The 15,698-nt window shown below is 45.5% G+C and overlaps 1 protein-coding gene across 4 annotated transcripts; it reads left to right on the plus strand.

The window, feature by feature from the left end:
* Positions 1 to 6,199: 6,199 nt before the first annotated feature.
* HNRNPH3 (heterogeneous nuclear ribonucleoprotein H3) lies at positions 6,200 to 14,847 on the plus strand. Of its 4 annotated transcripts, XM_056113409.1 has the most exons (10): positions 6,200 to 6,316; positions 9,425 to 9,559; positions 10,049 to 10,187; positions 10,663 to 10,847; positions 11,293 to 11,379; positions 11,625 to 11,740; positions 12,645 to 12,780; positions 13,406 to 13,501; positions 13,577 to 13,669; positions 13,803 to 14,847. In XM_056113409.1, the coding sequence occupies exons 2-10, from the start codon at positions 9,448 to 9,450 to the stop codon at positions 13,877 to 13,879; spliced, it is 1,041 nt and encodes a 346-aa protein (XP_055969384.1). In that variant the 5' UTR covers positions 6,200 to 6,316; positions 9,425 to 9,447; the 3' UTR covers positions 13,880 to 14,847. The 4 variants fall into 4 exon arrangements, with proteins under 4 accessions (XP_055969384.1, XP_055969385.1, XP_055969383.1 ...); XM_056113410.1 differs by lacking the exon at positions 6,200 to 6,316 and having other exon boundaries at positions 9,184 to 9,559; positions 10,663 to 10,802; XM_056113408.1 differs by lacking the exon at positions 6,200 to 6,316 and having other exon boundaries at positions 9,186 to 9,559.
* Positions 14,848 to 15,698: the final 851 nt, after the last annotated feature.

The following is a 15,698-nucleotide window of genomic DNA, read 5'->3' on the forward strand; positions in this document are numbered from 1 at the left end:
AGTAACCCCTGAGCATCGCCGGGTGTGACCCAAAAAGCAAAAAAAAAAAGTTACGGGGAAAAAAAGAAAAAGTAAGTTAGAGGAAATTAGGTATCTTAGGCATTTCCTACCTTTACAGTTTCTATTCTTCACTTATTAAGATTGGACACGATCTTTAGATAGCCCCAGAATGGACTTAAAGAAACAAAAATATCAAGAATATAAAACATGCAATTCAGATTTGTCTAGGAATTGAATCATAACAAGGGAAGAAAGATAACTGCTTTTTAAAGACAATGGATGTATTAAATAAACAAAATAAAACAAAAAACCCTAAGCATCTTATAAAACCTTCGCATCAAATTTGGTGTTCAAAAGGCATTAGCTACTTTAATTAGATACAGTTCTAGAGGCTTGTATTTGTTTTTACCTTTTGATATAGGCATAATGACAATGACAATCCCATTTCTAACGTTATCTTAGAATATCACGGATGAGTGGCCATATTAACAAATGTTGAGTTCATATGTCTTCTTGCCCTCCCGGGATCTCTCTCCATTCCTCTCTCCCTCAAACTCTGCATGGAATTTTCCTCTCCTCTTCCTCCTGATGGTGTAATCCATCATCACACAAGCCCATTGTCTTGTTTTCACTGAGTACGAGGGCACTTCTATTTCCTTCTCCTTTTTCGTCTTTTCTCTCATCCTGGTCTTTAAACAAGATCCTCTCCAGAGTGCCTCTGATGTCGATGCTAATAGGAAAACATCAAAATGACTGAAAAGAAGACAAAGGAGTGAGAGTTTGGGGAGCCCCAGAGCAGCTGGGAGTCCTTAATTCTAACCATCTCTATGGAAACAATTCCACAGAGATCAATCTGGAAACAATTCAGTAGGGATCATTATAGCTGAGGTGAGCCAAACTCAACAAGCCTAACAGGATTCAGCTTGCACACAGGAACAGTTTGATAGGCTCTTTTCTTTTTTCCTTTTGAGAAAAGTAGTAAAATAGAAAGCCAAATAAAAATTAGGCTTGTCCCCATGTGGTGGCTGTTTTAAACTCAAAAATTCTTATTTGCTTGTGCTAATTTCCAGTCTTTCTTAAATATTCATATTGACAAACTGCAGAGTGCCCAATACAAAGAAACTGTGGCTGGAAAGAAAGAAAATGCCAGAATTTGGTGGTAGAAAGTAAATAAAATGACGTTAGGATTATGATCCATATGCATACAAAGTTAAAATGAGAGGCATGCCCTCAGCATGTTAAACTATGTCTCTGGCCCCAAGAATAACAATTGTAATCAGGAAACTAGATTATGTCTCCGCCTAGATTATTCATAGACTGTGTTTTCACAGAGGGTGAAAGAGATTGCAGGATTCCATCTATCAAATCAGGGTGAAAGAACTGAGTAGCAGGGTATAATTGGACCCAGGGAAGGAGGACCAAGGAAGGACTACCGCTGTGGTATGGAGAAATGCCGTGTTCTAATCCAGCAATTACAAAAAAGAGAAAGAGGCAAGGGGGACTCAGTGCCGGAGACATCAACAGAACATCAAGGTTTAGGTAACTCAAAGTCCTGAAAGTTGTTCAAGAGTCTGATGTGTTTCCTTAATGCACAACTATTTGCAACCTCAGGGGGGTTCATAGGGATTTAAGACTTTGACATCTGGGACCAAAGAGATAGTACAGCAGGTAGGGCGCTTGCCTTTTGCACGCACCCTACCTGTTTTCCAACCCCTGGCACTCCTGAGTTCCACCAGAAATGATCCCTGAGCAAAGACCCAGGAGTAAGTCCTGAGCACCTCCATCTGTGGCCTCCCAAAACAAAACAGAACAAAAACCCCAAAACAGATTATTGAAAAAACCCTTGACCTCTGGAAGGACCAGAGGGAAAATGAGAATTACAGCTGTCTGCTATCTGAGTTGGGTCCCTGGCACCCACAGGGAACCCTCCCTGCTTCCCCAAAGACCCTGAAGAAAAGCTCTTTGGGATCACTTCCTAGCCTCCCGGTCTGTGAACTTGGGCAACATTTTTCAACTCTCTGGGACTCACGGCACCTCCTCTGTGAAAGGAAGAAAATAAGAATGAAGTTTCAAATTGCCAATGAGCAAGTGAACCAGCGAAAAGAGTACAGCACTCACCCAAGCGAGCTCTCAATAAAGTTAGTGACATTATCCTGGCTTTGTTCTTCTGTTTCTTCTGAAAATGACCACTTCCCCTTCTGAAGTGTTTTGAGGGCATAGGGTCATTTTAACTTAGCTATTTGTAATTGTTTTGGGGTTTTGTTTGGTTTGATTTGGGGGTCACACCCTACAGTGCTGGCGACGACTCCTGGTTAAGAACTCGGGGATTGGGGAAGAGTGGGGATTGTCCTCTGGGAGGTGTCGGGGAACGTGAAGTACAGAGGGTAGGTGCTTACCTTGCATTCAGTCAACCTAGGTTGGATCCCAGGCACCCCATCGTCCCTTAAGCCCTGCCAGAAATGAACTGCGAGCTCAGAGTCAGGAGAGACCGCTGAGCACTGCACAGTGTGGTACCCAAACCAAACCCATCACACCCGGGTCCCACTTGTTTTGCTCGTATGAAATAATCCCTGCTACTGGATTTCTCCAGGAAATGGTGGAACCCAGGCTGGAGCAGGAATGACTTTTCGTAGGAAAGAAAGGTAAAGGTAAAGGTAAAGGCCCTCCCGTTGATCGTCGATTTGCTCGAGCGGGCCCAGTAACGTCTCCATTGGAGACTTTGTTGTTACTGTGTCTGGCATATCGAATACTCTCGGTAGCTTGCCGGGCTCTCCGAGAGGGGCGGAGGAATCGAACTCGGGTCGGCCATGTTGGCCGCTTGTAAGGCGAACGCCCTACCGCTGTGCTATCAGGTCTGTCACCTTCACTTACCAAAAAAAAAAAAAATAATAATAATAATAATAATAAATTAAATAAAAATCAGGAGAATAAAGAAGTAAAACAAGTTTATCCAGAAAATAAAGGGAGGTGATGCTGGTGGGGGCTCTGGTGACTTGTGTGAAGTGGGGAGGAGAGAGGCGACAGCCTGGACAAGGAAATCTGCAGATTTCTATCCACCTCTGCCACACAGGGAGCGGCTCCGGTGAGCCGGGAGAAATCCGGTGGCAGGGATTATTTCATACGAGCAAAACAAGTGGGACCCGGGTGTGATGGGTTTGGTTTGGGTATCACACTGTGCAGTGCTCAGCGGTCTCTCCTGACTCTGTGCTCGCAGTTCATTTCTGGCAGGGCAGAAAATCTAGGACTGTTAAGAGTCTGCAGTGAGCCATGGCCTTTGCAAGAAAAGCAAGTCGGTCCTCGACCTTACCCAGGCCTTTCATGTCTTTCTTTGCCTCTCAGAGAAGAATTTCAGGAGACAAACAGTGAAGAACAGGTATTATATGGAAGTTCCAAAGGGAGAGAGAAACATGCTCAAGAACGTAGGTTTCTCCAGAGTGGAGAGAAAGCCCCAGTACACACCCCAGAGTTAAAGTATGAAGGTAAAAGAGTACACATCTCAAGAGGGAGGATGTGGGCAGCACATGGGCATGTGGCAGCAACATATGTGCACACTTGCTCTGTTCAAGTTGACTTTTATGGGGTTTCTTCCAACCTGCTCCACAGGGGCTCTCTACCCAGGTAAGAGTCCATGGCTAGGATGGCTCTCAAGGGACAGAGCAAGGAGCAGCTGGTGGTCTTCTTCGAGTCTCCTTTCCCGGCCTTTGTTCCTACTGGAGCTGCTCTCGGAAAGGGTCCAGTTTTCTCTGGGCCGATGCTAGCTAGTGCCAGGCAGAAGTCTTATCAGGCTTTAGTTCCTGCGATTACAGGGTGGGCTTTTTGGTTTTTTTTTTTTTTCAGCAGACTTGGTTGCTAAGCGTGATTTGGTTTTATTATTTCCCGGGAATTCATTGCAGTGAGGTGGGAGACATGCCAGGTGAGGGGTGTCCCTTCCTCCCTGCCTGCCTACTTCAGAGGGAAAGAGAGAGGCCTTTGTCGCTGTGGTAAATCCTATCCTCTGGGGTAGGGATCCGCGAGTGGGTCCAGTCATGCTCTGGTTGGTTCTGCACCTCGATGGTTTTCCTAGCCAGGCTCTTGGGCTGGTTTAGGTTCAGACAATGTTTTTTCACCATATACCTTACCAGTCCCCTACTCCCATCTCTCCGCCTGCAACACCATTGAGTCACACGTCCCCTCACCCCACCCCTTATGCACGTATTTATCTTTTTATTCATTCATCGCTTTCAAGGACTGACTTTCCCCTTGCCCCAGAAATGCAACTTGACTTTTGAAAGTTAGAAATGGGTTAAGAGACTTGTTTCCGAACGAGAACACAAAGGCATCTGTTAGGTAAAACCGATGGAAAGACACAAAGCTCTATTTTTACCTGTGTGCTCGGGAAGCAAGATCAAAATAATTGGGGAGGGGGAGAAGCTTTTGGGGCCACACCCAGCAATGCTCAGGGATTACTCCTGGCGTTGCTGGATTGGGGGTGCGGGGATTATATGGGACGCTGGGATGAACCTGGTCAGCTGTGTGCAAGGATCGTACCTGCTGTACTATCACTCTGGTGCCTTTTTCTTTTTCCAAATGGAGATAGTCTTGTGCGGGCACGAGTTGCAAATGAACAGAGAGAGACAGCTCGTGAGAGGATAATGAGTTGATTAGCGCAGCGCTGAGAACTCCAAGTCAGAAGAGAGAGAATTCGGAGGCCCGTTTGCTGAGAGGGTCTCTCTTTTATCCTGCAAAGGTGGGCTACAATCTGTGTACGTTCTCATCAGTTAAACAGGGGATGCAGAGGCAATAAGTAAAAGAATAATAATCAATGCATCGTTTCCACATGGTGCTCAAAAGAAAACCAGTGCCAGTATATCTTGCCCATTTTTGGTGCCCCCTTCAGATACCATCTCCCGTGGATTCTCATAAATCTGTCCATTCCAGTGTGCTCCCATCAATCTTGTGGGTCCTTAACTGGGTTCGTTGGGGTCATAAAAGGAATGCTTCTCCCTCCCTTCTCTTGTTTAACTTGGGGGGTTCCGATTCCCAGTCCCCATTACATTTTCTTAATTTTCATTAGATTCGTAATTCTCATCACATACTTTGTCACTACAATCGTTTTGATTGACACTTATTTAGAAAGCTACTTTGGACAACCTGGCAGGCTACCGACTGTAACCTGCCCACACGGCAGAGTCTGGCAAACTCCCCATGGCGTACCCAATATGCCAAAAACCAGTAACAATGATGGGTCTCATTCTCCGAAAGAGCCTTGAATATGGCACTTTCTTAAAAATCTCAGGGCTGGGATAAAGGAGACGTCACTGGGGCCTGCTCGAGGGAACCCACGAATAACAGGATGGTCGTGATCCGTGATTTAGAAAGATGTGTGTGTGTGTTTGGTGGGGGGAGTGGAAGTCCTTGCGGCCAAGAGAGAATCCAGGCTCCTCCCGAGTGGAACTGGGTGCGCAGAGGAAGGAAGGGAGGTGTGTTCTAGGGCGAACACAGGTTCCAAGGGGAAGCCAAAGTTCAGTTTGGAATGCAACTAGACTCCAATCGGGCCGTGAGGTCATTCAAGTGGGCGAGATCGGGGGCAAGAGCGGGGACAGGTGAGCAACAGGACTTCTGGCACGGGCACAGGAGCTTGGAAACCAGGGACGCGGCAGCTGCGGGCGGCGGGGTCTGGGCCCGGGGGACGGAGGCAGGACCCGGACCCCGAAGACAGGCCCGCGGGCTTCCGGATCTCGCCGCCGACGCCCCTTCCCTGCATAATGCGAACATGGTGGCCCAGCAGCGCCGAACCACGTGGCCTCGTCTCCACGCGGGGGGCGGCGGCGGCGGCCCCGGGTCTCCGTCCTGGGCGGGGCCGGGCGGGGCCGAGCTCCGAACCCCAGAACCGCGGTCCCTCCAAAACGGAGCGACCCCCGCCTCCGAACTTCCCCCACGGGGGAGGAAAGTCACTCAAAACCGGGCTCCGAGGGGGCCGCGATTCCCCAGAGCGGGCGGGGCCCGACAAGAAAGGCGCCCGAGCGCGCGGCTCCGCGCTGCGCAGGCGCGTTCGGCGGCGGCGGCGGGGGCCGCCGAAGGAGGGCGCGGAGTCTCGCGAGAGCGCAGGGCGCCGGCTGCGTGGGTCTCGCGAGAATAGCCGCCGGGCGGGGCCGCCCTGGCCCCGCCCCCTTCCGCCCGCCCCATCCCCCGGCGGTCGCTCTGCTGCGCAGCTCCCCGCGCGGTGGCCGCAGCCGGAGACGGTTGGAAGACGGTTGCGGCGCGCTCGCCGGCCAGGCCCTCCGCCCTCCGCCCTCGGCCGCAGCGGGACCCGCGAGCGCCGGCGCCGCCTGACAGGGTACCTGGGGCAGGAGGGGCGGTCGGGCCGCGCCGAGGACGGCGCGGGGAGTGTGGAGGTCGCCGCTCCGGGCCGTCCCCCCGGGCGGTCTCCCGCCTCGCGCAGGGCAGGGCCGGCCCGGGGGGCGCCGCGGCCGAGCCGAGGGCCGGAGCGGGGCTGGGCCGGCGCCTCCGTCCCCCGTCGCCCGCGGCCGCCGCCATTTTGGGGACGGTGGCGCGGCCGCCGCGGCTTCCCGCTCTTTGCCTCCCTCCCCCCCGCTCTCGTCGCGGTGGGATTTTCTTCGCGGCCCTCCGGGAAGGGGGTCCGGGAGGGGCCGGGGGCGGGGGGCGCGGCGCGGAGGGGCCCGGCGCGAGCGGGGCGGGCGGGGACGGGGCGGGCGCGCGCCCGCGGGAAATGGCGCCGGCCGGGCCCGTTCCCGTCGCCGCCGCCGCCTCGGGCTCGGGCTCGGGCTCGGGCGGGCCAGCGAGCGCACCTGGGGCGGCGGCGCCCGCGGGAGCGGCCGGAGCCGGGGAGGCGAGCGCGGCGGCGGCGGCCGAGGCCCGGGCCCAGGCCGGGCGCTGCTGCCGCCCCGCCGCCCCCTCCCCCGCCAGGACAAAGGCGGCCGAGGCGGCGGGCGGCCCCCTTTGTGCGCGGGCCGCGGGCGGGTCTTCTTCCCCCAACAGGACGCGGGGGCGACGGAGCGCCCCGGGATGTGGCGGCGAGCGGGGCCGGTGGTCGGAGAGGTCGGCGGGGCCCGGGGGGCGCGGGCGCGCGAGACCCCCCCCCCCCGGCTCGGCCCCGAGGTCCCGCTCCAGGCTCGGGGAGGCCCGGGCGGCGCGGGCAGCGTGGGACCCTCATTGCCCTGGGCCGGTGGGGACCCTGCCCGCCCCACGGACGGACGGACGGACGGACAGACAGACAGGCAGGCTGAGAAAGCGCGGCCCGGGGCGTGCGGGCGTGGGCTCTTGGCGAACTGGGCGCTGGTCCCCGGACGACGGCGGAGGACTTCGCGCGAACGCACGCCCGGGAGTCGGCGCGGCTCGTCCCCCCTTCCCCAGCCCGGCCGTTGTGCCGTTGGCGCGGCGCTCAGTTTCCCTGGAGGAACCGCCTGTCCCCGAGGGGTCGCTCCTGGCCCCGCCCCGCCCCCCGCCCCTGCGCGTCCTCGGGAAGTGCTGCTCCTCGGTCGCTTTGGCGTCTAGTAACGGGGCCGTCTTTGTCTCCTGGTTTTCCTTAGTAAACAAGCGCTGGAACTGCACCAGCGGGCCGGTAAAGGGAACTCTTTCTTTTAGAGGCAGCGAGAAATGTATTAGTGTTGCGCTGCTGTTTGGGGGCAGGTCACAGTCACGGAGCCTTCGAAAGGAATAGCGGGAATTTACTATGCCAGGCAGGAGAAGCATGTTTTGTCAAAACACTTAGGTTCCCTTAGGGGTTTGAATAGGGCTGAGATACAGGTCACGTATTCTTGATTCGTGAGAAAAACTGTGACCCGTTTCTTCCAGCTAACATTTTTAGGAAGGTAAAGCCTCGAAAATATAGTTACCTAATTATCAAGAGCCGTTCTTTTTTTTTTTTTTTGATTCGTATCGACTAACATTTGGAATTCTTGCGAAGAAAGTGGGATTCCTATAGCTGAATCGGTGCCCTCTTCTAGATTGAGTCAGCTGTATGGCAGTGTTCGAGCAGCTTAACGTTTGGAATGCCTTTTGTTTTACAAGTAGGATTCACGTTTTGGAGCCAGCCTGGCTTTTCTGGATTCTGCCTTCCAACACATCGGATATAGAGCCACTATTTAAATCTTTCTGTCTGATCCCATTTTTACTTTCCCCGCTTTAAAATGATCGATTTAGTGTGGTTTAATAAATTGAGTACTGTATAGTCTCATTGGTATAGACTGATAAGCTCCTTTGCTGCCTAGTATTTTTTGGACAGTACTAAGAGTTAACAGTGAAAAAGCAATTTCTAAATTGTTTCTGAAAAAGCATTAAATTTACATTGAAGGAAGGAGTGTGCTAAATGATGAAAAGCAAATTCTGTAGAGAAGAATGGTCTGAGTTGTACTTTCCTATCCGATGTGTTTTTCTCCTTAGCTTTTACAGGGCCCTTGAAAATCTAGCAAAATTGGCCACAAAGTAATGGTTCAGACCAAGCAGTGTCTTGTGAGACATAACTGCTATATTTTACAGTTGAATGTGGAGGTTAAACTGGCTTAAGTATCCACTGAGTGACAGAATACATTCAAACCTATCAGTTTTGCATACAAGTAAATTGTTTTCTTCCTGATTTGAATAGTTTTCTGAAGAAGCACCTAGAGTTTTTGTTCCTACAGACAGACAGTATTTATATTATATGCAGAGGTATTAAATAGTAACCACAATCAGGAACATTTTAAAGTCACTGATTTTTAAATGCATGAATTACAGGGGAATTTTTTTGTAACTCATATAATCAATAGTTGCACTGGTCAGATAAGAAATTAAACATTAGTGACTTGTTAAGCGTAAAGGAATCGGGTGAACAAATTGTTTTATTTACAGGGGTAGAAGGTGGTGGGAAAGGTATGAAATACTCCGGTGAGTGGGATTCCTACAGCTGCATGGTGACGTTTATATGGTTCTGGTAAGTTTCTGCAGCTGAGGGACTTCTGCATCAGCCTCTGACGCTGTTAAAACTGAAAGGATGGTTGTCTTGGACATGGACATGGAACGGGGTGAAAGACACAGAAGAGGGCCTCTGAATGTACTCTGCTAATATATTTTGGGTTTCAGTGTTGTGTTCAGGTGACAGTATTGTATTTTTTAAACAGTTTAAGGAAGGCGGGAGCTGCTACAAGGTGACAGGGAGAAGAAATGGAAGACTACTACAGTGTGATTTTCTTAAAATGTGTTCATGTATAATTGCTTTAGGAATTGGGTACATTTTGGTGGGGTGGGTCAGGTTTGGTCATCTTTTTCCTGTCTTTTGTGTCTACCGCATAATAAAGGATCCTGTGCCCTTGTATCAATGATACGGTTCCTGGAATCAGCTGAACACTGAGTTTCCTTTTGTGCACTACTGAAAGGTGTTTCTTCAGTACCCCTGGAAAGAGTATATTTTGATTGACTGATTTATGTGCTTGTTTATGTTTTATAGCATTTAAATCAAACGGTTTTGAGATGGATTGGGTTATGAAACATAATGGTCCAAATGACGCTAGTGATGGGACAGTACGACTTCGTGGACTGCCATTTGGTTGCAGCAAAGAGGAAATAGTTCAGTTCTTTCAAGGTACCTCTAGTATTAGTCAAAGTTTAGTAGTATTTTATCTGTATTGTGTATTTAGTTTCTAGTTTGTAAAACCAGTTGTGGGAGGGGGGCTTTTAAATTGGGGGGTAATGTTTTGGGGTTCTGTTGTGAAATGTGCTCCACTTAGTATTAAATGTACGCTTGTAGATTATGTAGAGCCTAATGATTGTATAGTAAGTTTAATTGAGAGTTCTTGTGTATTATGAGATGACCATGAAATTATATGGAGCACAGTTAAGTTTTATTTCATGTAATTTAGGTGGGCATTGGGAATGTGTAATTTTAAGTCTAGTTACGATATTTTAATGTAATCCAGTAATAATTGAAAACTTTGTATTGTGATGGGGTGATGGGAAACTGAGCTTTTTTGTTTTGTTTTGTTTTGACTTGTTTTAAATATTGATTCAGATGGGATTGTTTCAGCCTTTAACACTGTTCCCCTTGATGGGGTTATTTGTCCTTGGGTTAAAGGGTTGGAAATCGTGCCAAATGGGATAACATTGACGATGGACTACCAGGGGAGAAGCACAGGGGAGGCCTTCGTGCAGTTTGCTTCAAAGGAGATAGCAGAAAATGCTCTGGGGAAACACAAGGAAAGAATAGGGCACAGGTGGGGATGGAGAGTTTGGGATGGTGTTAAATTTTTATTTTTGGGGGTTGTGGGTCACTATTGCTTAAATGGGGGGGGTAACAATAACGTTTTCTGGGGTAGTTTAAAATTGATAATTATCTAAATTTAACTTGGAAACTACAGATTTGGGTGGGGAATTAATGCTAATAGCTTAAATTAAAATTAGATTGTTTCCATTTCTCTGTAGGATATTATTGATACTTGTTTTGTTATATAATCAACTATTTTCTCTAAACATAAATGTACTAAAGGAAACAAGCTAAAATTATATTTATAAATTGTTTTCAAGTAACTAATTTGTCCTTGTTTAAAAAAATGTTAACTTTATAATGTACATAGCCAATATTAAATTGGGTTGTGTATCTAGATGTAGAAAATCTTGAATTTTGCCCAATGTCTTTCTTACTCTAATGCATTTATGCTGAAACCTGTACCTTAAATCATTTTTAAATAGGTATATTGAGATCTTCAGAAGTAGCAGGAGTGAAATCAAAGGATTTTATGATCCTCCAAGAAGATTGCTGGGACAGCGACCGGGACCATATGATAGACCAATAGGAGGAAGAGGGGGTTATTATGGAGCTGGGCGTGGAAGTATGTATGACAGAATGCGACGAGGAGGTGATGGATATGATGGTGGTATGTGTATCTATGAACAAAGGTTCTGTTGTCATTTTCTTAATGTTCCTGACATTTTGTCAAGAAATACAGAAATGGCAGTGATTTCAGTACCTACTAGGTTTTAAAACCTGTTCATGAAAGTAAAAAATTCCCATGGCCTGCTATGGGGCTTGACTGATGCACATATTGGCACCTATATAACATAAGGAAATTTAAATGAAGTTCTTTGCATAGTGTGATATTCTTGTTTGACATCAGGATAAATATTAGTTTTGATAATCTAAATGATTTTTTGAGATTACTTTCAAGTGTGTTAACTTTTTTTTTTAAACAAATACTAATTTGGGGTTTGCAAACTTAGATTCATTAAGTAACCAGACTGCTTGCGGTGAAGTGTTTTTTTGTGAATTATAAAATTCATCTCTTCAAAGTGTATTTGTATGTTTATTTCTAAATTCTGCAGGTTATGGAGGTTTTGATGACTATGGTGGCTATAATAATTACGGCTATGGAAATGATGGTTTTGATGACAGGATGAGAGATGGAAGAGGTAAAAAAAATTGACAAAAGACATCAAAGTGACTTTAATTTGCTTTACCGCCAATTATTAACTACTATAGGCTATTTGTGTAGGACAATTTAGATGTAATTTTATATATAGATAGAACTTTACATGGATGGGTTTTTTGTTCTCTTTGATATTTAGAACAAAAGATTCTGTGATAGTCATTAATGGTGGGGAAAGAGGTACTTTGTTTTTCTACATGTCTTGATTTTGTCTTTGGAAATTCATAGGTATGGGAGGACATGGCTATGGTGGAGCTGGTGATGCAAGTTCGGGTTTTCATGGCGGTCACTTTGTACATATGAGAGGATTACCTTTTCGGGCAACTGAAAATGACATTGCCAATGTGAGTGAATTTAGTCATTGTTAGTATTAAATTTAACCCGGATGTTTAAATTATTGCTACTCTTCCCCCCCCCCCCCTTACTTTCCATTTTGGGCTACACCAGTGGTGCTCAGTGCTCTAGGATGGTGCTCAAGAGACCTTGCAGTGTTAGAAGACGGAAGCCAGGACTCTAAATTCTGAGCCACTTTATAGTTTCAGTGATGTATTCTTTTGCTAACAAAGACACTTATCAGCAAGACAAATTTGTATTTATAAAACCCACTTACAAATGGGTGAAGTGTCGACACAGTGGATTTTGGCAGTTTCCCTTGTCAAGTTTGAGATATTAAAAATCAAGGGCTTTGAGTCCTGAAGATTAGAAACCAAGGAGTTGAATATGTTGCTGTTACTGATTTGGTGTTATGTCAGCAAATCTTGACCTACAGACTGAGATTATCAATCTCATGAGTAATTAAAGTACTCTTAGACCAAGCAGTCTACAAGGAAGGCAAAGCACGTTTACCACCAACAATCTCTTCTGGCCTAGGTCTCAGGTGATGGGTGGACCAATGGTGTTTAGGTATCACTCGGGGCAGTTACTTGGATGCAACTTCGGTGTGCATGGATATATAAAGTAGATGCAGAAATCATTTACTGAATACAAAACATAAATCTATTTTAAAACCCTCATACAATTGCTCACACCTCATGAATTGTTCTCCATAGAGTAAGAACCTAGAACCTAGGTTAGAAATGGTTTTCCTTCTAAATTTTGTTGTTGAGGGGTGGGAAGATGGCTCACATGCTGTGCGTGTAGGAAGCCTGGGTTAGATCCCCTACTGAACACTCTAGATGATACTTAAATGTATATAATTACTATGTTCTAAGCAGAAAAATGTGACTGGTGTTATCTTTTTTTTATCAGTTCTTCTCACCACTAAATCCAATACGAGTTCATATTGATATTGGAGCGGATGGCAGAGCAACAGGAGAAGCAGATGTAGAATTTGTGACACATGAAGATGCAGTAGCTGCCATGTCTAAAGATAAAAATAACATGCGTGAGTGCCAAATTATTCCCCAGATGGAAAATTTAGCTATAATCAAGTATGGGTGATTCTAGGATTTATAAGTAACTGCATACATGTCAGAGAGGTGCACCTTGGGCTTTCTGAACATGGCCTGGTTCTGACCTTAGGCTTTAATGAAGAGTTAATAGAAACTCTTGAACACAGACGGATTGACGGTTTAAGTTGCTAAAGGGGAAGTAATAGTAACTGCACTTGTTTTAATGCCATTTATAAGATGATACATCTTTTGATAAGATATTCTGCATGCCATTAAATTGGTAAATTTTTCTTGAAGTGATGCCTAGACCTAGCTACGAAGTCACTTGATATTTGTTTTCCTGAGAAATAAGGGAGTGTAGCCCAGTGATACAGTGTGGAACCTGCATTTGATACTAAATACACCGAAAATTCCTGGATGATACCTTCAAGCTATTACCTCCCTCCCTGACCCCCAGAATTAAAATTTTAAGTGAAATCCAAATTTTTACAATCCTGTGTGCCTGTTTACTCCACTGGGGATTTTTATTTCTTCTGCTGAGAGTCAAATTGTTATTCCTGTTTATCGAAGTTGGCTAAGATGTTATGTTTATCTTTTGTTTGTATTGATTCTTTGTAGAACACCGATATATTGAACTCTTCTTGAATTCTACTCCTGGAGGTGGCTCTGGAATGGGAGGTTCTGGAATGGGAGGCTATGGAAGAGATGGAATGGGTATGTAACGTTTTGGATATAAGTGGGGCTGAACACTTTACAAGCAATAATTAATTTTTTTCCTGTTTTTTAAAGATAATCAAGGAGCTTATGGTTCAGTAGGAAGAATGGGAATGGGGAACAATTACAGTGGAGGATATGGTACTCCTGATGGCTTGGGTGGTTATGGTAAGTATCTTGGTTGTCTGATTTAGTTTATAGTTGTTGTTGTAAAAATTCAACAGTGAGGCCAGAGTGGGTAGGGAGTACAGTAGGTAGGGCCAACAGCGATGGCCTGAATGTCTAATGTTTTTTCTTTAAGGTCGTGGTGGTGGAGGCAGTGGAGGTTACTATGGCCAAGGTGGCATGAGTGGAGGTGGATGGCGTGGAATGTATTAAAGAAAAACCAACGCAAAAGCCCTGACAACAGCATCTGGTCTACTAGACTTTCTTACAGATTTCATTTCTTTTGTATTTTAAGAACTTTATAATGACTGAAGGAATGTGTTTTCAAAATTTTATTTGGTAAAGCAACAGATTGTGATGGGAAAGTTTTCTGTAGGTTTTATTTGTTGCATACTTTGACTTAAAAATAAATTTTTATATTCAAACCACTGATGTTGATACTTTTTATATACTAGTTAATCTTAAGGATGTACTGCTTTCATAAGATTTGGGTTTGATGTATTTTACTATAGCTCTACAAGTAGTATAGATATGATTTTAGAGGACAGTGTTTCACCTCTTAAAACATTCAAGTCTTAAGCAGACATCAGAAATAAAGCTTGGAAATAATTAGTGTACCTTTTTCTTAATTTCTTCTGGACAATATTGTAAATATAAAAGCTCAAGATGAGCTTAGATGGCTTCAGAAGTATAAATTCAGTTAACTCTGTATAGTCATTCTTTCAAGTGTCATTTATCAGGTATTGCTCTGAAATATTACTCTAAAAAGGTATCTGGAGTTCACAATATTCGTTGGTGTGTTGCCTGGGGGATGGAAGTGTTAGAAGATTGAATTCTAGAATTTTTAGAATAAAATTCCCTTGTTTGAAGTACCAAAATACTTCTTTAAAATGATGGTTGTATGTTATCAAGGATAGAGGTATTGGCTGCAGTATAATCCTCGGAGGTAAAGATGGGTTTTAAATCATTGTAAATGACTTAAAAGCGTAAGAGAAAAGTCATGTCTTCATAGTCAATTAAAATGAGGGTCCTGCATCTGATACCTGTTTGGAGCCATTGTTCTTTTTTTAATGCAAGGAAAAGGTGCTTTTACTTTTAATCCCTTTGATCAATGTTTTTGTTTTTTTGTTTATTTCAAATTGGCTAATTGATGAAAAATGAAATAAACCTGTCAATGTGAATTCGGTTATTGAACTTGTTAATTTTTTGGGCAAGAAATGTTAATGTAATAAATATCAATACGGGAGATAATAGTGTGTGTCCTAGAATGCTTTGTGTCCTTACTGTATATGAATGGTTTCTGACATTAAGTATCATTTAGGCTCTAACAGCTCACTTTGAACTCAGGAAAAATTATTCCTTTTAGGGCCTCTTACCTACTTGTTTGTAAATCTACAACTGTACCCCATAGTGCTTTATTAGTGAAAGATTAAATTTAAAAAATATATACCATTAAGACCTCTTAAAAGCAAAATAATTTTTGAAATAGTTTATTTAGCTTATAAAATTCACATTTTTAAAACATTACCGGTTAAAAGAATTACAATTCATTGGCACGGAGTGTGCTAGTACTGGTTAAATAAAGGAGAATGACATGGAGAGAACACTGAAGGAAAGTGGAAGTTAATCAGAAAGTATAAGTAGCAAGTTTGATTTGGGGAATACATCTGGCTGTGATCTGGGCTTATTCCTGGCTCTTCTTGGATGGCTCACTTAACGGCAGTATTTTGGGATCACATATAAAGTGATGGGGTGAACTGGGGCGGGCCATTTGCAAGGCCTATATTATCCCAAGTTTCTTGGGCGGGGATAGGAATGTACACTGTGAGGGACCTCATACGCACAAAGTCTGCCACATAGCTATGTAACAGCCGCATAAGTTGAGACTGGGCAGATGAGAGGCTCTCCCCGGTGGATCCTGCATTACCTGAGAATGCTCTGGTCCCTGGAAATAGGATGGATTTTTGTTTTTCCCTGGTTTGGGGGCGGGGGGGGGGGGGGGCACACTCAGTAGTATTCAGAGCGTACTCCC

This window comes from Sorex fumeus, unplaced genomic scaffold (genome assembly GCF_029834395.1).
Source record: "Sorex fumeus unplaced genomic scaffold, SorFum_2.1 ptg000020l, whole genome shotgun sequence".
In the NCBI taxonomy this organism is placed as follows: Eukaryota; Metazoa; Chordata; class Mammalia; order Eulipotyphla; family Soricidae; genus Sorex; species Sorex fumeus.

What these genes read in the sequence shown, in the direction of transcription:
- HNRNPH3 (XM_056113409.1), top strand. Translation starts at nt 9,448, where the DNA reads ATGGATTGGGTTATGAAACATAATGGTCCAAATGACGCTAGTGATGGG. An exon ending in CTGAAAATGACATTGCCAAT is followed by an intron (nt 11,741 to 12,644) that starts GTGAGTGAATTT and finishes TTTTTTTATCAG; the next exon opens with TTCTTCTCACCACTAAATCC. An exon ending in TGATGGCTTGGGTGGTTATG is followed by an intron (nt 13,670 to 13,802) that starts GTAAGTATCTTG and finishes TTTTTCTTTAAG; the next exon opens with GTCGTGGTGGTGGAGGCAGT.